Source organism: Nothoprocta perdicaria, unplaced genomic scaffold, assembly GCF_003342845.1.
Source record: "Nothoprocta perdicaria isolate Ctin4 unplaced genomic scaffold, notPer1 scaffold_105, whole genome shotgun sequence".
In the NCBI taxonomy this organism is placed as follows: Eukaryota; Metazoa; Chordata; class Aves; order Tinamiformes; family Tinamidae; genus Nothoprocta; species Nothoprocta perdicaria.
In genome coordinates, this window is record NW_020454150.1 from 1,266,374 (window position 1) to 1,290,849 (window position 24,476).

Below are 24,476 nucleotides of genomic sequence, written 5' to 3' on the forward strand. Positions count from 1 at the left end.
ATCATTTCTGTTGGACTTTTCAGTCCATCTTTCTTTCAGAATTTCAAGATTTTCTCGAAGATTGTATATCTCTAATCATAGTAACATTAGACATGCTTTAAAATATTTGCTTTAAAATATTCAGACACAGATCCTTGCCCTATGAAGTCAAGCTTCCCTTTTGATCTGATGTGCAAAATGGTCTTGCTGTGTAACATAACTTAGATTTTCCTGCTGAAAGAAGCTAGAATAACCAATGCCTAACTAAAATAAAGTATTAAACACTACAATACTTAGTAGAGATTCAGATAAAACGTTGAATATACCATCAGTCAGAAATAAGCAAACAACTGACTTTTTTGATAATCCTTAATTAGACAAGGAAAAGACAACAACCTCAAGCTAGAGCTAATATAGGGCAGTAATTGTCCTTTTTGCTTTATTTATCTGCAGCACTTATCTGAGCCTGTCATTGATGAGGTCATTAAGCAATACCCAAGTATAAAGAGAAATTAAACAAAATTTTGCATTTTGTAGCCTTGCATAACCTCATGCACACCAGGTATTGTCAAAAAAGTTTTATCTACTGCTGCATCAGCATCAGTTAACGTCAGCAAGAATCAAGGACATCCAGCATCTTGTGAGCAAAGTACCTAATCATTTAAAACATTTCTCTATCTATSCGCAGTAACCAAAACAAGTCATAGCTGAACTGTAGCTGTACGTCTAGTTTGAAGACTGCTTGTCTACGCAAGACAGCACCATCTGGATTTACTTCATGGTTAGTTTTAAAATACATATATAAGTTTCTGTACTTTTGCCAAACAACTGGAAACATAATGATTTCTGCATGCTGTTAGCATCTCAGTACAGCTGCAAATGTCCACTAGGATAATCTTACATAATTATATATGTATTCTTCCTATGCAATTGTTAAAACCCCTGCTTTTCCCAAATAATAGCCTATTTTGTAGCACAGCAGAAATCCTCCAATCCATCAGGTTGAACGGGGAAAGGAATTTTTCTAAAGCAGAACTTAACTTAAAGCTTTTATTCTAAAAACATAAAAATTCAAGCCTTAAGAAACAGAAACTCAAAATTTTCCAACTTTACCTTTAGTGTGGTCTGGCCAGCCTTTTTCCCCCTTCTCCTCTTTTTTTACCTGGTATTTAGATAATAAGCTCAGTTAAAAAGACAAACAAAAGATTTCCAATCTCCCCATTACCCTCCACTCCCAATACCTCCCACCCATTAAGGACAGTGTCCTTAACGGGATACTACCACCCATCCTTCCCTCTACCCCTTACTTTGCAAGCGGACACTAGCAGCAGCCAAGTGCTCCATAGGGTTACTCTGCCACCTCATTGCTCATTCTGCTTGGGGTCCTCCTTCCTCTACCTAAACCTCTCATCTGGAGCATTAGGTCTCCAGGCTAGGGTTGCCTCTTATCGTGCATCTGAACAGTGGCCAGTACGGTTCTTGCTTGAGCTTCTGACACTTGGGGAGGACACATGATAAATAAAGGGACCGTTTTGGTTTGGCCAGGGTTGTTTGCTGGGGCTGATGCAGCCGCTTTGCCGTGGGGAGGAAGCAGGGTCGGTGGCCAGCTCTTGCTCACACTTGCCCACCGGTGCCACGCGGAGACTAAAGCAGCTGAGTTCATGCAGAGCTCCAGAGAAGGGGAATGGTCTGCGTGTTCCAAGCACCATCGTCAGATTGACTGTGATTTTCAGAAGTGATCAGTAACACAGCAAATATCTGCTTTACATCTGCTTTTAGTAGCTCTAGGCAACTAACCCAGCTTCTCAGAAGGCAGGTGCTCAGCTCCTGCAAAGTCAAATTTCCTGGGTGCTCAGACTCCAAAGTATTCTTGGTCATGGGCAGTTCTGGAAACATCTCAGCAGCTAACATTTTTTAACCTAATAAATACAAATGAGCGTAAACACACAAGTGGTCCCAAAAATAGAACATTTTTCCAGGAGGTGAATACTCCCTCCCTACATTTCTTGGGATCCTAGAGAGAGAGGAGCAGCAAGGGCTTGCATTGTTTTGACAGCCGGGGAGACAAACAAATACTCCTGTTTCAGCTCAATGTTCTCGGCACTCAGAATGTCAGGCTGAAAAAACAATGCCACAAAACACTGCCATGCCAGCGACCTGACATCAGAAGGACATCCCTGCTGAATGACAGCCCAAGAGCAGCAACAGCCCCTCGACACCCGCAGGGCTTGGACACGCAACTTGTAGCACGCTACCAAGCCCCTGCTCACGGCACTGCAACAGTGCTATATCATTTTACCTACACATCCCTACCCAGGCTTGTCTGCAGGGATAAAGCTGCTAGTGCTAGTTTTGTTGCATAGGGTCCGTATCGCCTCCTCTCCAGAGTTGCTCTGTTATCAGTACAGAATTAATTTGCACAATAACCTTCTGAGGTAACTTAGAAGGCACAGCGGGTTGCTAACATCTAAGCTCCTTTGCATTTTGAAAGCAACTGTCTGAATAATTGGAAGGGAGGAGCTTGGCTTTTCTGTAATACGGTAACTTGGCTAGAATAATGCTGGTAGGARAGCAGAGCAGCAGGTTCAATGTCCAGACTTGAACTGAAGCTATTTGCTATTACTGCTCGTACATACTGGGTAGTATCCGCTGAAGCCATGGGCCAAGACCAAACTCTATCATCCTAAAAAAGTGTTATAAAAATCAAATGTGAAGATCAAGTATTTTGGAATGGACTTTGATGGAAAGATGACCAATGACAAAGGTAGTGGAAAAGATTTGAAGTAAAATTAAAAATAATTGACCAAGTCAGTAATTCACGTCCCAGTRCAAGTTAGCGGCTCTGGTCTTGGGAAACCAGCCAACCAATTAGGAGGTTTTTCCCTAAGAAATTCCAATACTCATGTCAACTGGACCCTCTCACGTGTCTGTGAGCTTGGCTCGAGCAGGGCCCACATCTCCTTACTCCTAAGGAAGGTGTCCGAGTTGGCAGCRCTGAGCCATGGTCCGCTGCAAAACAAACCTGCGGGAAGAGGACAGCACATCCCGGCTTCTTGCTTGTGATCACTGTTCCCTCTAGCGGACAGTCCTGCCCGCCGGTGAAGGTCAACGCTCTCACAGCTGCAGGGGAAGAGGTTTGGTATTAATCCCGAGCAATCCAGACCTGGCCTTGGACAAATCTGCCATGGCTTGTTCAGAAAGTTTTAGGCTTTCTGCAATAGAAAAACAGGAAGGTTTTAAGGAAAGCTTTACAGAAAATCAGGGAGCCTTTCAAAGGTTACAGTGTGSAATAAAGGCATTTGGAAAAAAAGGGAAGAAACTCGCCTTTGGCCACATAAACCTCAAACTGAAAGTCAGAAGATGTCTGCCCTGAGGTAACTACAGACAGGAATGCAGGACATGCTGGCAGTGATACCCAAGACCCTAATGCACATTAAAAGCCAAGAAAGTGCATGCATCTCGTACTGTAGCCASCAGGCTCACGAGGAGCGTGAGGCTGAGCACGAGCACAGGTCCGTGGGGATGGGGAGCCGTCCTGCCCGTGTGCAGCAAGGTGCCTGCGCACACGTCCAGGTAAGCCAGGTACAGGCTGGCGCTGCGCGGGAAGCAGAGCCAGGAAGGCTCAGSTAACAGGGAGAGGGGGAGAGCTGCTGCACGGGCAGGGCTGGGGATGCTCCCCGCCGAGACACAGCCCCCGAGACCCTGCCCTGCAGCTCTCCGTGCCSGTAAGGGCCACACGAGTGCGAGGGGTGCAAGTTTGGGAATACCTTGCTCCGGGTAACTGCTGCCCCTGCCCCTGTGGCAGCTCCTCTCCCTCATGGCCTCCCTTTGCTCATCCTACCCAGCAYGGAAGTGCCTCCATTTCCTCCTGCCAACTCCTGTCCACAGGAGCAGAGCGGGAAGAAACCCCACTTTCTGAGCCCCAAACGGCATTTCCGAAGGGAGATAAACAACAAGAGTGGCTGTGCTGAGGTACTGCCGGGGGCAGCCCCTGTGGGCGTGCAGGAGGCGAGGAGCCTGGTCCCCAGGCCCCACAGAGCCACCAGGGCGTCCCCTCTCCTGCCACCCGCTGCCCGGCGCTACCAGTGGGCAGCGAAACCCTCCTCTAAAGGCAGCCGTAAACCTAGCATCGGGCTTGAAAAGGAGAGAGGATAAAAAACGGCTTTTGGTTTATTAGAGCTGACACGCAGACGTCACAGCGCCCTAGTCACACTGCAATTTGCCACACGCTAGGTGACCAAATTGCCAGGTCTAATGTTTCAGGTCACATCAGGGAATAGTTTTTACCAGCAGATGTAAAGATCTTCCTTTGGAGTGGGTAGCACTCAAGGTCAGAGTCAGCAAATCCGACTCTAAAAATAGGTCCTAGTTTCAAAGTCGCTAAGATTTCTTTTGTCGTCTGCCACACTTCACAGATCCCGGCCACCTAGAGCACCTGCCTAAGCTTACAGGTAAGCCTGATCAATGGGATTTGTGTACTTGTGTTTCTTACGTTCCCTTGCTTCCTTTTATAATCTAGTTTAGCAAAGCCGGGGAGAGGACTGAGAGCTGGCAAACTTTCTAAGGCAACTGACCGTTTCCTAAATTTGTAACAGAGAAAAAGGCACGAAAGATTACAGAGCCCAAAGTGTGTGATAAGTGCAATTTATGACGAAAGAAAAAAGACACAGAACAAAGCAAATACTAAATTGAACTCATTTGAGAAATCACTTCGGAAAACTGGAAGTGAAACCAAAATGTACCTTTGGGTAAAATACTTTTAACCGATAGAAATAAAAAGGTATTTTTTTCAAGCTCCTTTTTTGTGACATGACTCCCAGAATATTTTGTTTATTCTTTGCTAATCTCTCCACCCTCCATGTAAATCTAACTTTAATTCTCTCAACTGAGACTGAGTTTTAAGTTTCTTTGGTCATTCTTTGAATATTCAAAGAAATATCAATATAATCTGCTTTAGATTAGCTCAATCAGTCAACAATAAAGACTGAGTACAAAATATATATTTTAAAAGTCACCAGTGGCTTAGAAATTCATTGGAAAAAAACAGTTATTTTTGAATAGTCACAGCAGGAGAGCTTAAGACATAATTACACAGAGGCTATGATTTTTCTGGATTTAAACTGTTTCAAGACAACTACATTGGATGAACTATTTTACAGTCCCTGAACTCTTCAAACAGAGGGGTGGGCTACAGGGATACAATAAAGAAACTGAAGTAAATAATTTTTGGTTAAAGCTGGAACAGGAACATGGAGTGTGTAATTCTCTACTTAAATATGCTACAGGTACCCTGAGATTCCTAATTCTGGATGAGCAGCAGTTTCTTAATTCTTGGGGTTTTTTTTAGATAAAGATTTTTTTTCAAGGACTTATTCCTCTTCCCTGCAGTGAAATATTTGTACAAAATTAAGTATCTGGGGGGAAGCTAGTATTAAAATAAATCAAAGGAACCTTCAACAGCACCTTCCTTTATTCCTCTGGTGTTTAGCAAGTGCGAGTTTCACACCGGATAGCATAAAGCTCTTCACAGCTATCGTTAGCATTTGGATTATGATCAAAACATTACTCGTATGGCATAACAAGGGGCACTACTTTTAGATTCATTTAATTAAATCAACCAACAAAGCAAACTTCTGCCATTGCAGCTAACCAGCTCTCTGCTCGATTGATGTAATTCAAGTCATGAAATATCTACGAACTTGGAAACCAGAGCACTGTTTTTGCTCTTCCCAAGTGTAAAGCATTGCACTTCAGGCAGCATGTGCACTCGGCTCTGCAAGGGGAGCTTTCCACCACATAAAACCGCATCTGTTTAGTCACACACAAAAAGGGTAAATTCCATTTTTACCATGAAGGGAATTGTGTAGCTTGCGTATCAGCTAAAAAAGGAGGGAGAAAAAAATCCTAATAATTCTGGAACATACTAGATGCCCCCTCACTATTGTTAAGGACTTGTAGCCATTAGAAAACTCCCTCTTTAGCACTGAAACCAGGCTCGCTGCAGACAGGTTAATACACTGGATTCAAGTCTTTTACTCACCTTTTAAACATGCACAAAAAGAGGTATTCTCCATCCTTACCTGCTCTCAGGCACTGCCCTCATATGCACTTGTTGCAGATGCTGTTTTCCTCACGTAGATTTTACATGAAGTGATTAATAAATTGAAAACAAACAAACAAACAACAACAACAAAAATGCATATTATTTTTGCAGTTGTCCGAGAGCCAGTACAATCAGATTTGGACTCACTGGAAGACTGGTGGCAAAATTTCTTCTGAGTTTGACAGAGCTGAATTGCACCTGATAAATTAAACATTCCAATAAGTTATTTCACCAAACAATACCAGAAAAGAAAATGGCAATCATTTGTCAAAACAAGTGCTTCACACATAGAATTAGTTTAACTTTAACTTGKTTTTTCACTTTATTATTCCACTTTCTAATTTAGAAATAATGACAGTAGACAAAATGCAATCCTCGGACCTGAGGATCAAATCAATGACTGATTTCAAGAACACCATGTTTATCTCCTGCTGAATCAGTATGGGTACAAGATCTATTGGAAATGTCAAAAGTTGTGTTGTGATCCAATTCCTCACAAGTTCTTCAGAAACTTTCACCAAGTCTAGAAAACAAGCACGAGAATTGTGCCCACCATCACAGGAGCTTAGGTATTTGCCTCTAGATGGGAACCTCAGCTCCTCTCCYTTCATGTGAGGAATTACAGAGCTACAGAGGAAAGTCTGAGGTTTCCAGAAGTATTAACCAAGTTTGGAGCTGCTACAATTTCATTTGCACATTCTTCCTGCAGAAAATAGCTGGAAATGGGCCACTAAATTCTGCAGCTTGGCAGAACTTTCCTGGGAATTCTGGATTCGAGGGACGGGGAATGAGGTGCAGAGAAAGACAGGAAATCTTTAACTGTCATAATTTTGATGCAGTCACCAGACAATACTCCCTCTCTGAATATTGAGTAGCAGATACCCCTGATGATTTTCTTTTTTTGACTTCTAGTTTTTCCTCCCTCCTTCCTCCTCTCTCTCCCTTTTTTTCGTTAAAAATGAAATAAAATAGCTAAAAAGCACTATAAGCAGTTCCATTTGGCAGCTGTAGAATGGTTGCCAAGCATAAAGAAGAGATTCCTGTGCTGTGCCTAATGCATGCTGCTTATCCAAATTAGCCACACAATTACTTCTATCAATGCAAAAATAGTTTCATGTTTTTTTTCTAGCACACAGCACTCAAGAACAACTTGAAATGCAGTGTAATTTGCCACAGTGTATGTCCTGAAGTGGCTCGCTAATGAAAAGAGGATTAACTCTCCATTATTCTGAATTACCATTTTGTGAAATCACTAACAATATTTTCATTTATATACATATAACCCAAGGGGGAGAAATATTCCAGTCATCCAAGTGATTAATGAATAAAATTCATTAGATAACGTGAACTCTGGTCTTATTCATGAAGTGAACAATTAGCGTATAAAAGTGTAGATGCCTGAATTATCATCATCCTTGTTCCGATAAAGCACTGAAGTCCCTGACAGCGCAACCAGTGAGCACCAGCAGTCAAGCACTGCATTCCCACACTGGATGGGCAAGGAGCCTTTTGGGGACGTGGGTTGTCGCGTGCTGGGACAGCAGCTCAAGGAGCAGCAGGGTGCAAAGTCCTTGCACACAGGGCATTCGGGACTATCCTCCAAAATCAGCAAAAGAAATCCGAGCTTTCGCTGTCAGGACTTGTATTAGACAAACTGCCATCTTTATATATACTGTAGTATTAAGTAAAACCACAAAAAAAAAATCCCTTTTTTTTTTTTTTTTTTTTTTTATCTAAAGGGGCTGGCCTAAGGAGCAGCCTTCCTTTGGCTCCGCTTGGTTTACGCAAAGCCATCAATAAAAGATGAGGTTTGACCCCTTTGGTTCCTGGAAAGTCACAAACCTTCCTATCCTTCTCCCCAAAGAAATGCCTCATAGTAATTAATTCCAGAGCCCATGCAACAAGCCAGCTCTCTTGTTCTTCCTCCTCTTTGCTAAACTCTCCTGCTTCTTACTCTAGTCTAGAATCAATTCTGAAATATATGATTTATTATGGGAATTGCAACTGATGCTTCCTTGTACTCTAATTCAATTTAAAAATCCCTGCAGCAGATAACATTGGCAAGAAATAAAAGAACAGATTTTACTTGAAAGTTCAGGGAGAATATGGCTTCCCAGGACAGACAAAACGAGCATTTCTCAGCAGACATCTAACTTTCAGATTGGTAACCAAGCCTCAAGCTAAATGCTATGTTGCAGTACCACAGACTATCATTTGCAGATGTAATTGCCCTGTTTTGAGGTCTGCACTCTGAGTGCAGTATTACTGRTGTAGCAAATGAATGCACTGTGGCCACCAGACATGATTACTAATCACATTTCCTTCTCTTMCTCTTCTTTCCCTCATTTCCTCCCTTCTACTTTTATGAAAGAAATGCGGTCCATTGCTAAGCATCAAGGCAACAGGTTTCAATCTCTTAAGATACTCCCTTACTGGATAAAGAGTAGCTCTTACCAAGTTATAGATAACAGCTGTTCATTCACAACGTAGACGATATTACACTTGCMTCTCTGGCAGTATAAGTTTATTTACACTGACAAGTCTGTGTGTAGAACCATAACTCTAGCACTAGGAGGGAACAGGCTCTCCTAAGGAATGGCTGCTGAAGGCCCAAAGCTGGGATTGTCACCCTGAGGAGCACAAGTTATAGCAGAAAGCTAAACACGATGGAAACCGGAATTCACAGGATCCAAACAGAAGACCTTTTAGTTAAACATCATTGCCATGATTTAGGAAATTTGTCAGAAAGATAGATCCCCTTGTCAGTGAAAACAAGCCAGTTTTGAGGTAAAGGTGCACACAAGCCAAACCAAACCCAACTCCATAATCTTGCCAAGGTTTGGAGTAGAAAAATGGGGCGTGTCTGCCTTTTGCACGTTTTGTGCAACAACTAAGCACGGCAAGCACAAAAACCCAAACTGTCAAAACAACCCACCGGGTGCACAGGATGACAGTGAAAATGGTCCTGCTGCTTGCAAGGGAGCCCTGCAACGGCTCCATGAAGTCACCAGCCAGATTCCTGCAATGAAAAGGACACAACATCACTAATGACCAACATAAAAAAAAAGTGGAAGTTAATACAGGGGTTTTGCCTGCAAGAAAAGGTAGATTTTTGGCAGGCTGTACTTACACTCTTCATAAAATCAAGCCCAACTCCAGCTCTGCTTGTTAGGAGCCTCCTGCAGAACTGCAGGGTTCAACTTTTTCTTTCAAGGGATAAGAGAAGGAAACAGCTCTGGCCTGGAACAGCGGGCAATCCAGCAGGAGCATCAAGACAGAGCCAGCAAGGGAGGGAGCGGACAAGGAAAGCAGCTGCAACAGAAAGTTAGCAATGTGAAGAAAGGGAAACTTCTTTCGCATTTGTTAATGTAATTTCTTATTCTTTAATAAGAATGCATAGATGTTCTTTGCCATGGTTTYTTCCCTGCAAAAATGACCAAAAGATGAGGTAAAAATAACTGGAAAGACCTTTGACGTAAACCCACTCCAGCAAGAGCAGAGAGCGCAGTCGAGTGGCACTGCTGCTGTGCCGGGCTCCCCTGCCACCCTTGGGTCACTGGGCTCCTCCTGAGGTCCCTCAGATGGAGCGGGTTAAGAAAGTTAAAAAGGGATCAAAATAACTGACGGAAGGAGGAGAAGATTCTGGTGAACAGACGTTGTTACTGGCCACGTTCTGAGGTGCAACGGTGCTGATGGAGGAGGTAAGGCTCAAGTCAGCCTTGGGCTTCCACAGGTACTCATGTTTGCCTTCACTTACCAGCTCTGAAAACTCCAGATTGCCCTTTGAGTCCTCTGCTCACAGGGGGCCACCTCCCAAGCAAGGTGCAGCCCCAGAAGGAGAGGACGGAGGTGACTAATGGGGCCATAACCTGTGATGCCACTGAGCTGGAGGCAAACTGCACTGGGAAAGTCTGGGTCAGGCTGGTGACCAAGGAAGTCACAGCAGGCAAAASGGGGGCTGAAGCTTGAAGAGATGAGTTAAGTTGGCACAAAAGATCCAGTACTAGTAGACAGCTTAAACACGCAGGACATTAAGGTTGTCAGTTCTGAGGACAACCTGTCTGATAACATGGAGTTGTTTCCAGACACACTAATGACACTSTCAATTTAGCTACTGCTCTATTGCTTCTTTCACCACCTAGTGCAGAGATTTAGGTAAAAAGGAAGGAACCTGAAAAAAAAGTCCTCGAGCCCTTGACTCGAAAAACTTTTACCACAGCTTTTAGTACTGAAAGCTTCTCATAGGGCAGAAACACAGGAAGAGGTCCTGTCTCATAGACCAAAATTGCCTTAAAAAGTGCCCATATTCCTGGAAACGGGTACTCAGTCAGAAGAATGAAACAAAAATCCCTAAGTTCTCCTTAACTCACTGCATATCTGCAATGCGAGAAGGTGCAGCAATGAACTGCACCGAAGTGACAACATAGCACTYGGTGACTGCAGTGGAGAATCCACACTCAGATCTCCTCACCGGGATCAGCACCTTTGCAAACTCTCCCTCCCAGGCAGTTGCAACCCTGGCTAAAAATTACTTTGTCAATCAGTCACACTGGCTTAAGGGAAGTGCTGCAACAAGGCAAATTCTCATTTCTGGGAAGAGCCTACGAGGTTCAACGCACAGGGCTGCAGTAAGATTTTGAATAAGATCTTGAATGGACACAGAGTCTCASTGGGTTGCCGGACAATCACACATACACAGAAAAAGCCTTTGGGAGATTAACAGTTAATGATAAAGCCATATATTAACCTTTCTCTTACCTCGTTCCACTGACTGCTCTAGACACCTCAGTGCTAGATCAACCATATTCTTAGCAGTAGATTCTCTAGGGAACAAATTTCCAGTAGAGACAAAACTTTAATCACAAACCCATGACTTCTGCTGCTGCTGCTGAGCGCAGGCAACAAACTCATGCATCCCTCTTTCTCCATGCCAGGTTGCGGGTGGACAATGCTGCTCTCAGTGCGTCCTTAGCAGGGGCAGAGCTCACTTGCTTTGGGCTCCCTCAGCCTCACCTTCCTCTTTGGTTGCATTTCAGTATCTCACACGTGCCGAGACAAGATGTCATCAGTAGGTTTGAACATTGGGAAAAACGCATACACAGCAGTCAAAGTGGATCCTGACGGGGACTACTGTACGCCGGGCGCATTCGAACTGGAGCGGCTCTTCTGGAAAGGATGCCCCAAGTACACGCACGTCAGCGAAGTCTGGCCCAACCTCTACATAGGAGATGAGTAAGTGCTAAGCGGAGCCTACCAATAAAGCGCGGTATTTCTTTCTTCCAGCYACCCATTAGCCAGCAGTCAGCACTAATGATCTGATTTGATAACCCACTGACTGAAGTGAGTTCAACAAAGCAATCGGCCCAGCAGAGCACGCTGTTTAGGTTGTTGCTGCTCAAAGAAAATATTGGGTAAATGTGGAGCAGTCTACCCTTAAAGTGCTCTGAGTAATAGAGCAGTAAGGGCAGTAGCGTAGGCAGCAGAGGWGGAAGTTAATTGCAGTCTATTTTTAAATGGTTCATTTCTAGCAATAATTTGTCATTTATCACCGAGGGGCATTTCTTCTGCAGATGCTGTGACTAAAGAGTCTGGGCTAGAGGCAYTGGACTGCAGTTTAGAGTGGTTTAATCCTGAAGTGTGTGACCCTTGAAAGGGACTGAGGAGATGGGGCAAGCTGCGTTTCCCAGCCTGTGCTCGTATACCTGCAGTACTCAGCACCTTCAAACTGGGCAAGACATTAAAACAAACGGAAGACTGAAAGGGGGAAAACTACAGAGAGGAATCTTGCCAAGCAGCCCAAATGGCAACTGGAGAAAGGATGGACTTAGCTCTGCTGATCCCAGGACTAAGACAGAAAGAGCAGGCATGTTCTGGCATACAGAGCTGGCAGGGAGAGACAGGCCATGAGCAACCCCCCCAACCAGGCCCTGGGAACAGCATGAGAGCTTTTCTTACCCCTTAGGCAGTATTGGTTGGCTTCCCATTTTCCTCTACACCCTTCCCTAACATGACATTTATTTCACATCATCACTGCAAGGCACAAGCTGCAGTCCCACTGACTCCAAAGTTCTCAATAATTTTTTAAAAGGTCCTAAAATTCATCTGTTGCCAGGTTATAAAAGACGAAAGATATACAGCTGGGGAAGTTACAAGGCTCCTAATATCATTGACCAATTATTTCTGTGGCGCCAGAGGCAATAGAAAGGCGCACAAGACCTGGGCTTTCAGCAAGCAGGGTCTGCCACTCGAGAAACAGAGGGGAGGGGAAAAAAACTAAACAAACAAAAAAAGTACCACACACACACCCCCCTTAAACTATGGGAAAAGCTTGGCCAAACGGGCCAGGAAAAGCAATGATGCTTTAAGAGGAAGCAAATCCTCCATATCATCAGCGGTGAGGGAACAAGAAAGCCCACGGAGGAGGAAAGAGAATTGGGGAGCAGGGAAAACAAGAACACAACAGCAGCGAAGAGAAACAAAACTCCACCAGAAAGCAGGGCCTCCTGCAAGAGAATGACTTCCTTTGTCACATACAGCCACATCCAGTGCCAGAAAATCTGGTTTGAAACCTGGTCTGTAGGCAATATACAGCTTTTGTTACCAGAGCATTTCATTTGAAGCAGACCAAGCCCAGGGACCCCTAATGTTCTTTCTCAGCCAGTTCCACATCTTCCCCCAGCAGCTGGGGGAAGCAGCATTCTGACCAGCAGCTTCCCCCTTCAATGTGGCAGGGGAGTTTATTTTATTTCAAGATTTTACTGTAGCACTGGTTGCCAAAGAGCTGCCATGGAGATGTGAACAGCTGTTGACTGTATTTGCATCCTTAGCTACGTTAAATTAAGGCTGGTCCTAAAAGTATTTAGTGGAGCTCATCAACAAAATCAAGTGAACACACACACACACACACACACACACACACACACACACACACAGAGTTTACCTTCAGCGCCTTCACATCTGTGCTTCATTCCTGCCTCCTGCATTTACAAGGTTAACAGGACTTGTGACTGCTTATGGAAATGCTAATTAATTACCCTGGCTACGTAATCACATCTCCCATCTAATGCAATACAGGCTATCAAGGAGCCCTGTGAGGCCACTCAATCCTTTTGTTACAAGGCTTCACTGCAGATGTTGCCCAGAGGCAATGAAATCTCCATGAGCCTGTCAGACCCAGAATAATCAAAGCCTCAAAATACAACATGCTGCGTTCAGCTCCAATTGAAATTTTCCTCCAGCAAGTTCCAAGGACTTTTAAAGACCAAACACTGGAACTTGTAGGAGACAGCCCAATGATAGGAACAAAGCTTGCCTTGCCAAGCTCTTGATTCATCTGCTACCAGGATGAGTACTTGTATCCTGCTCAAATCCAGAAGTCTTTTATAGGGATGGAAAGGAAAGCAGCTCTGTCTTGCTTCCTTCATTTACTGCTCACCAGTTTACTGGTGTGAGCAGTCTGACTGACTAATCCCAACTCACTTGGTTCACTCCAGATCCATGGAAAACCTCTGCCAGATACACAGCTTGGAGTTTTTTGTGTGGCTTTTCAGAGGTTGCTTTGTTACCAAGATGATGGCTCTGCTTCCACATTTCTGAATTCCAAAGGATATTTTAGCTGAAGACAAAAGCCTTCCAAGAGTCTGTCTTCATCTTAGCCATTGTCCAGCTCTGATAAGGATTTCAGGCCTGATCACAGTTTCATCCATATCCAAGTAACATGTTCTCGAGTTACTCCTACTGAAAATAAAGTATTTTGGAGTCTTACTCCATAAAGATCAAAGAAAAACTTTGGGATATGATTTGAACAGAGCTTCCGCTTTGAGAAAAACACGGTCTGTGCTTGTTCTAAAGGCTTATGTTTGGAGAACCCTATCCCAGGTAAGGTGATCACAGCACACAGGTAGCAAGTTCACCTACAGATTGGAGTCAGTAATGTAGATCCAGTAAGAAACATAGCTGAATGTTAAAGACATGCTTAATAAACACTCTCTCCTCTTCTGCTGTTTCCAGAAAACCAATACAGTTCGGCTTTTTCCAAGTGACTAAATAAAAAGGCAATTTATACTAACCTAGAAGAAAACAGATGGGACTCATTCAGCATAGCTGATAGTTACCTCCCACTGTTTAGCATTATGAACTCCTACAACTTATGTGAGTATTAACCATATAAAAATAGGAGCGCTCCAGGTTGTATGGAATTAAAGATGTCTACAAAAAGAGCATATGTAGCTTTAGATTATAATAACAACACTCATGAGGACATAGTTTCAACTCTATTAGCATGAAAATCTGCCAATTGTAACAGCACTTTAGCAATCCAGAAAGTCAGATATGTAACATTGGACAATAAACCCCTTAAAGCAGCAACTGTTTCCAATGCACATAACACTTGTCATTTACCCTTCTAGTTTTCCCCACACAACATCTCAGTTGGTAGGTGATTTTTAACAGTTGGAGAGGCACATATGTGTGACTGAAGTGAAAGGCTAGGAATAGACTGACTACAAATGCATTTGCTGCCTTTGCTATATAGAAGGCAKAGAGGAGTTTCCTTTACTTACATCACTTAAAAAAAATCCCTGTCTACTGTTTTGATCTAGAGGAAAATGGATCGTTAAATATCTTTCTACCATAAGTTATGAAAAGYTTTTTCAGCATTTTTAGTAGGACATGAAAAATTGCTCTAGCTGAACAGGAYGTAGCCATAGAAATGAAGCAACCACTCAGAATTAAAAACGGGATACAATACTATCTCTAGCTTCCCTGGAYGCTGTAGTTAAAGGAAATTGGGTCAGTATTATTGGAAATTCTCAAAATCTCATGAGGGAAAGCTGCCAGATTTTTAAAGGAAAGTGTCAGTATTGCCTATATTGAGAAAGCTTCTTTCTGACACTGACCAGATGGTAAATTATCATCCTGCATCAAGCTTTCCTTTGGTGCTTAAGAAAACGGGAAAGTTTGAGTGTGACAATTCCTCTTCTCGTAACTTGTTGACTCAAGATTTCCTTGTTTTGTCAGTCTCAGATCATATGTGGGTTTAAACAGTCTATACCGAAACACATTTGCCTTGCTTTTCTTCTGCATGATGCTCAAAGGTTTGGCTCAGCTTAGAGTCGATAAACATAAGAGCAAAGAAGTGCCAGCTTACCTGTGGAGGGAGCTGTGCTGCCCATTTCTTGAGGAGATGTTTCAGAGGACTATTTCCCTGCTCCTAGAGGCACTCCAGTTTTTCTTGAGCGCCACTGGTCTCCTTTGATGGATGCTACTAAGATGCTCAATATTTCACACGGATGTGCAGGCTACCGTGCCTGCAAGTTGTTTTTCCTTCTCTTCCAGCAGCATTGGTTTGGGCATCTTCCATAGTATGAGCTGGGACTAAAGCTTGTTGATGGCAATATTTTGCAAAGAGAAWGAAATGACTTGGAAGACAGCAACTGAAAGAAATGTCTTTCACATTGCCAGTACTACATTGTTACTTCTAGAAGAAAAGCTTGCCACAGTACTTACATTTTCTCCTACAAATGTTAACTTGAAAATTAAGAGCAGGTACAGTTAAAATCATGGACAAGCCATTGCACAGTCTAAAGACATAAGTATTCTTCTGGGAAGCATGTGAAATGGAGTGACATTAGTTTGGGTCACTTCTCTCAGTGATAGGGAGATATTCACAGATCACATGAAAGTGATTTTATTTCTAACTTTCACCATTTAAGCAGCATTCCTGTATCAAAGTGCCCTCTCTTGCCCCAAAACTTTAAAAATATCTTTCAGTCCAACTGTCTCACAGCATACGCAGGACCTGATTCAGCAAAGCACTGGTATTGCTGCACAGAGAAAGGAACTCTCATATATATATATATATGTGTGTGTGTGTGTGTGTGTATGCGTGTGTGTGTGTATATATATATATATGTATAAATTCTATAGAGCACATATTCCAGCATACGCTTATGTGCTCTCYTGAACTGAAGAGCTAAGGTTTTATAAGGGACAAATCTGCTCCTTCACCCAAAGCTGGAGTTCACCCATAGCTGCGCCAATTCAAGCAAAACCCATCAGGGACAGGGAAATCTTTACTTTTGAGATATCTGTGTCCCCCTGTAAGGGATTCACCTCCTCCTCAACTCTGTGTGTTGATCAGCGTGGCAGGCACAGCAGGAACAGGTTTTGTTGCCTGTGTTATGCTGGTGTCACAGCCTTGGCACAGGCCATGAGCTCAGTTCAGTAGACACCAGAGAGACAACCCAAACCCCACAGTCSTCGTGATCCAAGTACAAGGTAGAAAGATGAATGATGGGAATGAAAAGCAGACCAGCCCAGGTTAGTGTAGCAAGTGGGGCTATTTGTCCAGCTTTTGGATTTACACGACAGAATTGGAAGAGCTTTCAAATCAACAGTAGAGGCATCTTCTGTTAAATGCTTAAGTGCAATTACCATAAGTGTTTTCAAAAAATTTTGCCTKCATTTGAATCCAACTCCTTGTGAAAAGAAGAAATGGCGTCACTTCAGTTTTCTTCAAAAGACACAGAGTCTAAAAATGCATCAGTTGATGGGGGAAATATCTTCTGAAAGGCTTTTGTGGCCCTGTACAGCTAACAATCTCTGTGACGTCTGTACCCAGCACAGTGTGAGCACTAACTCCAGTGGCACTGCTAGGATTATAATGTTTGAGAGCTCAACATTGATCTCTGCTTTTTTGTTTTGAAAGTTTTCTACCCTCTAGATTAGCAACTTCAGCAGAAAGGCCATTTAGATTCCTATTACAAAGAAAAAGGTGGCACTGGGTAAGGAACCTGTGGTAATAAGTGACCTTTTCAACATTCAGTTCAAAAGGACATTTCTGAATGAAGTTATATAACAAGTATAACCAATAAACATCTCCAAGTCCCCGTACGCAAAGCACGAGAGAAAATAGAAAGCAGATTCTTCAGTGGCAAAAACAACAGAGTAGAGAGCTCTCCAAGTATTTCCTTGGTATGCTTATAATTTACTTCAAAGGAGAAAAAAAATACTTCACAGAAGATGATCTAGTTGTGTCTGAGTATTCACAACAGGCTTTTTGCAATAACATCCAATGGAGGGACATGGCCACTCTGCTCTGTTTCCAGCCCAAGCTATGGGAAACASAGATAACAGAGCAGCAGGGTGCATACACCCACACTCTGACAAGCAGAGAGAGACAAGAGCTAAAGCAACCTGATAACAAACAGCACCTGACCCCTTTTTCAGTTTAGTTAACTGAATAAGGGTGACGAAACTCCATTGAGGGCCCCAAGTTTACAGTGTGCAACTAGAGATAAGGGTACCCACTGTGCCAGGCTCTGACCTCCAACACACCGTGGCATTCAGGGCACTGGAACAGCTACTGGATGTAGGCCTAAAATATTCATATTGAAACAAATATTTTTAGAACTGTGTTAAACCTGCTCGGGTTGTACTCATCAGCTCCAGTTCCCAGGAGCTTGGGGAGACCAACTGAGCTGAATGGTTATGCAGTTCATGAAAGACAGGACTCCTCCTTTCTGAAAACTTACTGAACACTAGGGCTACTGAACACGTAAAGATGAGATCCTGAGACACAGAACACCACAGTAATTGAGACTGTCAGAAACAAATGCTTTAGATGCAGCCACTGTGTCAACAGGCAATCTCCTGAGAACCTAATCAAGGAAACAGGAAAATTGGATTTCAGATGAACGTAGCAAAGTCAAATGTTAATATGATTGTCATATGACCTATTGTTTGTCATTGTCCTTGCTTAGAACAACAACTTCATTTAATTCAAATATTATTCATTAGATTGAACAGTGGCTGCAGAACCCAAGTTTGGTAGTAGCTATAGTACATCAGAGCATTCCCTCCACCCCTGCCCCAAACAGTTAATGTTCATTTTTTCCATTGCCTCTCACTACAATAGTCTTACTTGCTATTCAGCATGTAGGACTCAACTTGCAGAGGTTCTAATTGKGCCCAGATCTCTGACCTGAGAGCACCAGCCTTTCATTGTTTGTTGGATGCATGCTTTGGGCCAACTCTGGGGAATGGAAACCAGATTTTCTCCATCCCAGTATCAGGGARGCAAAACAAAACACAATTTAACTTGAAAGCAGAATCTCTCTTTCACCTCAGACATATTTAAATTAAGAGCATTGACCATCTTTTACAGTCTTCACTAAAGTGCCTTTGCTGGCGACATCTGTAGAACATACCAACCTTGAGGAGACTGCCAGAGAGGGAGGGCCTGAATGAAAGAGACAGAGAAAAGAATCTTTCTAGGTCAGTCACTGCAACAAGAATATGCAAGAATATGAAGGGCAGGAGTGAACATGACCGACCTGAAGAGATGGTGGCAGGTCACAGCGAGATGTTTTTACCTCTTTGTCTTGTAGAATCTATTGAGCTTAGGGAGCTGTCAAATTGACCAGATTTTTTATTTTTATTTTTTAAACTCACATGGGGAACTTGTGACATTATTTCATGTGAAAAGTGCCAGGGGTGGGGATGTCAAGATATTTTTGTTCTTGTCCAGAAGGGAACTTCTGCAGGGAAAATGATCAACTCAGAAAAGCCAGTTATCATGGGTTTGATTTAAATCAAAATAACACAGATGAAACCCTSAAGATCCATATCCATTAGCTGTCTTATCGTGCTCTTGACCGCTCAGTGTGGGATTTTGACTGAGAGACAGCAGGCAGGTGAAGTCAAATTTATTTTCAAGTTGTCCCCACTAGAATTATTAAAGGCCAGAAGATGCATTTACACATTGAAATGCTCAGGAAACATTCACGGAGACAGGTAGTTTGGGATGAAAAGAGCTGTTTTATATCATGCACTAATTCCTTTATGGCAGTAGCAGTTATGTGAACATATATTAATAGAACAAAGCCCATAATTTTTGGGGGGGAAAAGCTCACTAGTCCTTTTAGACGCTAAAGAAACTTGACAGCTTTTCCAGAACAGAGCTTTTCAAAAATCAAATGCTTTCTGCAATGGAAATTTTAAAAGTGACTTTTCTTTTCCATGTCTGCCACAAATTGCACATATTGAAGAACTTCAAGCTGCTGGCACAGAAACATCATGAAGATTTCCTCTTCTGACTTCTGATTTTACAAAGAAAGAGAGCACAAAGAATAGGATACTGAACTAAATGACTTATAGCTTTTGCTGAAGGCTGATATCTGGTTTCCGTATCCACTTCTTTTTGCTGAAGTCTTCTAGCTTAACCCAACATAGCATCAACACAAAGCCTGATAGGGATTGCATCAGAGAGAAAGAAAAAAAAAAAAGATATAAAAGGAAGAAAGAAAAAAAAAAAGTCCTGTAGCTTTTAGAGACATAGAGCTTTCTGAATCCCAGCTATCTTGCTACTCACATCTCACTGATTCTTTTATTAGTTCTGCAATATCAAATGATGGGAGAGAAGGGGAAAGCTGCATTCCTGCATTGCATCCTATTTCAAGCTTTGCCACTGATTTCCCCTTATGACCCTGAGTAACTTACTCTGCGTATCTTAAATTTCATCTTCTGTAGGAAGGACAGAAGGCAGCATTGCCTGCATGACTTAGGTGCCAGAGGAATATGCTCACTTGTAAGGTGCTCTGACACCTTGCAATGCTTGGGAGAGCATGATGAACTTCAAGGGATCATCCTCCTCCTAAATGACATCTTAAAATTTTTACAATGGCAACTGGCACATTTCTGAACCATTAGCAATTTCATTAACTCGTAGCACGGACGAGATCAGAGTTTGTCTGGCTTGCTGGATGAAGACAACTCTTCATTTACACCATTGCTTTTGTTTCGGCAGGAAAACTGCATTAGACCGCTACAGCCTCGAGAAGGCAGGTTTCACCCACATCCTCAACGCAGCCCACGGCCAGCGCAACGTGGACACGGGACCAGAATATTACCGGGACATGACTGTGGAGTACCACGGAGTGGAGGCAGATGATCTCCCCACCTTCAAGCTCAGCCAGTTCTTTTACTCAGCTTCTAAGTTCATTGATGATGCACTTCAGGATGAAAGAAGTAAGGCTGGTGTTGAAAATGGTTAAAACTGGGACAGTGTTTACTTGAGCTGGATAAGCATAATTCAAAGCGTCCAGCTATGTGGGAACAAGACAAGGCCAAGACTGTTTAATAGAGCTTATAAAACTAGTAGCAGAGAAGCGGTTGTTAAGTTAAGGCAGGGGTGGTAACTGTGTTCAGGACATTTTTCACTGCAGAGCTGGTACGAGCCCAAGCACCCCTTCCAGGCTGTTTGACAGGAGGCCACATCGCAGAGGAGCAGGACTTTATTATAAYAAACACCCTGGAGACAGAAACTGCACTAGTGCCTTTTCCTCAAAGGGGTCCCAATTAAGACAGGCTTAATGAATACTGGTTGAATAGTGGGGCACAARGCACAAGAGGGGTGTCCTAAAGAGATTCTAGGCTGTCACTCCACAGCTTCACAYCCTGCAGCTTTAGTTTCACTCACCACAAACATAAAAGACACCTTCCTACCTGGCCATCACGTCGCCTCAAAGCTGTAACAGACATTTATCTCCATCTGTCATCTTCCAAGCAGCAGGGAACTGAAACCACTTTGACAGCAGAGATCTGGAAACATAATTCTTCGTAATTTCTCAGCTTGATTACCAGAAATCATTATTCACAGGCCTCCAGCATGTTCTAACAAAAAGCTCTACACTGATGGAAATTTGGCAGCCTTAGTCTCCCACTAGCTTCCAACAGTACTCCTCCTCCCATTTAAGCTGTGCTTAAAGACTTCCCCAAATGCCAAATTCAAAGTTAGGGGAGCTCACAGGAGAGATGACCAACTGCCTGAAGGCAGGGCATGATTTTAAGATGCTTCTAAATTCTTTCTATGCCAAAGATTTAGCACTCATTCTCTTGGGTTTTAGCTCCTCAGAATGTGAAACGGAGAGCATTTTTCTATGCATGCAAACATGTCATGTGAAGCAATATATTAAAGAAAGATACTAAAGCAATGTGGAAGGAAGCATAGGAGACAGATATAAAGATCTCTGACCAAAGACACCTCAGTATTGATATTTCCTCAAGGGCAATGTGCTGTTGTCATTTTTATCCATTATCATCACTTGAACAAAGGCAGTTCAGATTGGTCCTTACATTGAAGCTCAAGATATCACAATAAATACAGAAGAGATGTGGCCTTGGAAAACTGTACCAGAATCTCGTTTCCATAGGCAGTCAGATCTCAACTATTAACACCTAAGAATGTGTTGCTTTCCTATAACTAGTAAACACTAAAAAATTTTATGGTCATTTTTCGCCTTTGTTAGTACAACACAGAATAGTATTATTTTCTCCTAGGTCACCTGTTTCCCACCACTGAAAGCAAAGCCCTGCCTTGTCCTACCGTTTATTTMATCCTCCTCCGCAGTCACCCATTTACAAGCTAGGAAATTCTAGCAAGAGGCTTGAAAGGCCAAACAAACGAGAGTTTTCATCCGTTTCAAATATTTAGAGCAATAATAGAAGGGATTATCATTTTTCCATGACAGGAAGAGGCTCTTTCAGTTTATCAGTGGGACTGGAATTTTGCCAAGATGCCTCTTTGCCGGGATTAGGATTCAGACTGTAACCATTAATACCCTTGTGCTGGCAGGTTTCGATACAGCCATTACACAGCAGTGCTGCTCATGCCAAGACTGCTCTTGTGCCTGGCAGCAAGAGAGTTAATCAGCAGCAGGCACAGCTTTGCACCCCGGCAATTCAGCTTAGCAGGATGTTTGAGAGCCTGCTCCACACGAGCCTCCTTGAGCAGCTCAGCCCTTTGTGTGCTCTGCTATCYCAGAACCCTTTTTGGAAAGTTTTTGAAGCATTTTGAAAACTGACAATCAGACCCGAACCCACTTACTGTTTTCTTCCTCCTCCTCCCTTGGACATTGTGAATGTGGAAGGTTCCACTTTGGTTTGTGTCCCTGCTAGTGCCTACAGCCAAGGTGGAAATCCAAAGTTAAGTTGAGCAACAGGAGAAAGCTAAAACTTGAGGCATGTTTATCCAGAGGCAGAAACCACTGGCAGGAGCAGTGTGTTTGCAGAATGAGACAGGCCACTGCTGCAAGGAAATGAAAACAATTTAGGAGGAGGATGGGGGAAAAACATTTTTATTCAATATGAGTGGGGCTGACTCACCAGAGAAAATAACCAAAGAGCTGGGAAGCAGCTTTTATACAGTCAAAGTGCTTGTTTTGTATCCAGCTAGTTATTTTATTCACAAATGTCTACAGCCCTTCTTACCCCCGATCTCAAAATATCACTGGGTCTTACGAAAACCCTCTTAGCTACATTCTATAAATGAAATATGYGTGCAGACCAATCAAGCGATGTGCTCTATATCTTCAGACTGGGGATGGAGCAAAAAATTCAAAATCAGAGGGACACCTTTTATCTCTAGCTAGTAGTATGAGAGAAGCACCTCTTTGCACCCCACATACCCTCATGGCAGGATAATCTGACAGCTTACTAAATTCTCCCTTCATCCCTGTGCTTTGGTCATTGTGCCCAAACAGGGACTAGAGCACACATAAATAAAATCAAAGGTATCCTAATTAAGACTAAACACTCAAACTCCAAGTTGGATTGTGTCTCCAGGCTTTACGGTAAGAATTCCCCCCTACTTAAAAAGAAACAAAAAAAGGGGGGGAAAAACAACTTGAAAGAATGCTATTAAGTGTAACCCTTCATCCTTACAACAAAAGAACATATATAACCCAACATCATATGTAACCCAGCCTTGTTCCCGCAGATAAGGTTCTGGTTCACTGCGCTATGGGTCGCAGCCGGTCAGCCACACTGGTCCTGGCTTACCTGATGATTTACAAGAACATGACGGTGGTGGATGCCATTGAACAGGTATCAAGGCACCGGTGCATCCTGCCGAACCGGGGCTTCCTGAAGCAGCTGAGAGAACTGGACATCGCGCTGGCACTGCAGAGGAGGAACACCAAGAACTGTCTACCATCCAGCGATGGCGAGAGCAAYACCACCATCTAGAATTGCTCCTGACAGGAGACTGCTACTGGAAAAGAAACTCCAGCAAAAGAGGGAAGGGAGCGATCTGGCATATTACACAGCCACAAAGAAAATCATTTGTTACTTGAAAGGAGAAACATCCAAATATTGTCAAGATGGAAAGAAAGGAAGCCAAGTTTAAAACCCACCATCGTAAAATTTCCTGGCTTTAAGAGTCTTCTTCACTACATCAATACATAAAGTTTTCCTGTGTAAAAAAAAAAAAAAATGCTTTTCCACCACTACAACACGCACAGTTTAAACTAAACCCTCTTCTGCCCAGGTACCCTCAAAATGTTGATGTCCAAACAAGCACACGACCTTTAAAAGTGATCAGTTAGCCACTGCATAAAGGGAATTTGGGAAAGAGAACCCAAGCAGCAGTAGCACAAACAGCAGCTAAAGACTAAATTCTTTAGTGTGCTGAAGTATTTCCCATGAGTTTGTCCCTTTCTGCTGTCTCTTGGCTTCTATATTTCTACTCCGACRAGAACAAATTTGGGGAGCAAGTTTAGAGAAGCTCCAGATGCAAATCATCTGCCCAGGCTTCGCTGTGGAATTTGCAGAGCACAACAAATACAGGCAAAGTAAGATTCTTGAGGGGGTCAGACACATAAACAGATGCAATGGGTTTCTCAAATACAAATATGATGGCTTATTTTAGCCATCTTAACTTTAATTTGCTTTTCTCAAGTGTTTCAATCGCTTGAATTAAGAGTTGCCAATCCAGGGCACTTTCCTAGGCCACAGAAAGTCTAAAAGATTTGTACATGTGATGCTATTTGTTTTTCTCTAATAGCATTTGCAAGAACTATACACCTCTAGAATAACACAAAATAATTCAGTCATATCCTTTGTGCTGTAAAGAGGAGTGKCTTGATTCACCACAAAAAAGCTGCTGTGCTTCTAGACACCACTCCTGTTCCTGCCTCCCTCAGGGTTAGTCATGCTAATACATTTCTGTGCTTCAAATACGGCTGCAGGTTACTGTATTTATTGACAGCAATGGTCAAAATACACAAATAAGGACCTAAATGTGTTCAACTTTGCTCCATTTGACACTAGTATGAGTAATCTGTTTAGAAATCTGTTTAGTAATCTGTTTTAGAAACTGTAACAGTTTTGCCACTTGAGTAATACTGGATATTCTTAAAAATATATTGTACAGGATGATCACAAGCAAGCCACACTTACCTTTTGCTAGCTGRAAAAAGAACATGCTACTCTTGCCCTTGGAATTTTGTTAATCCAAAATATCAGTAAGAGCCATTTACTGCCTCTCTTCATGGGGGAACACAGGAGACTTCTCCAGGTCTTTAGCAAATACTTTGCAAGCTGGGTGTAACAGAAG

The 24,476-nt window shown here is 42.8% G+C and overlaps 1 protein-coding gene across 1 annotated transcript; it reads left to right on the top strand.

Moving 5' to 3' along the window:
* Nucleotides 1-11,136: 11,136 nt before the first annotated feature.
* Nucleotides 11,137-23,157, top strand: DUPD1 (dual specificity phosphatase and pro isomerase domain containing 1). Its single transcript, XM_026044653.1, has 3 exons — nucleotides 11,137-11,314; nucleotides 19,890-20,110; nucleotides 22,860-23,157. The coding sequence occupies exons 1-3, from the start codon at nucleotides 11,142-11,144 to the stop codon at nucleotides 23,105-23,107; spliced, it is 642 nt and encodes a 213-aa protein (XP_025900438.1). The 5' UTR covers nucleotides 11,137-11,141; the 3' UTR covers nucleotides 23,108-23,157.
* The last annotated feature ends 1,319 nt before the right edge of the window (nucleotides 23,158-24,476 follow it).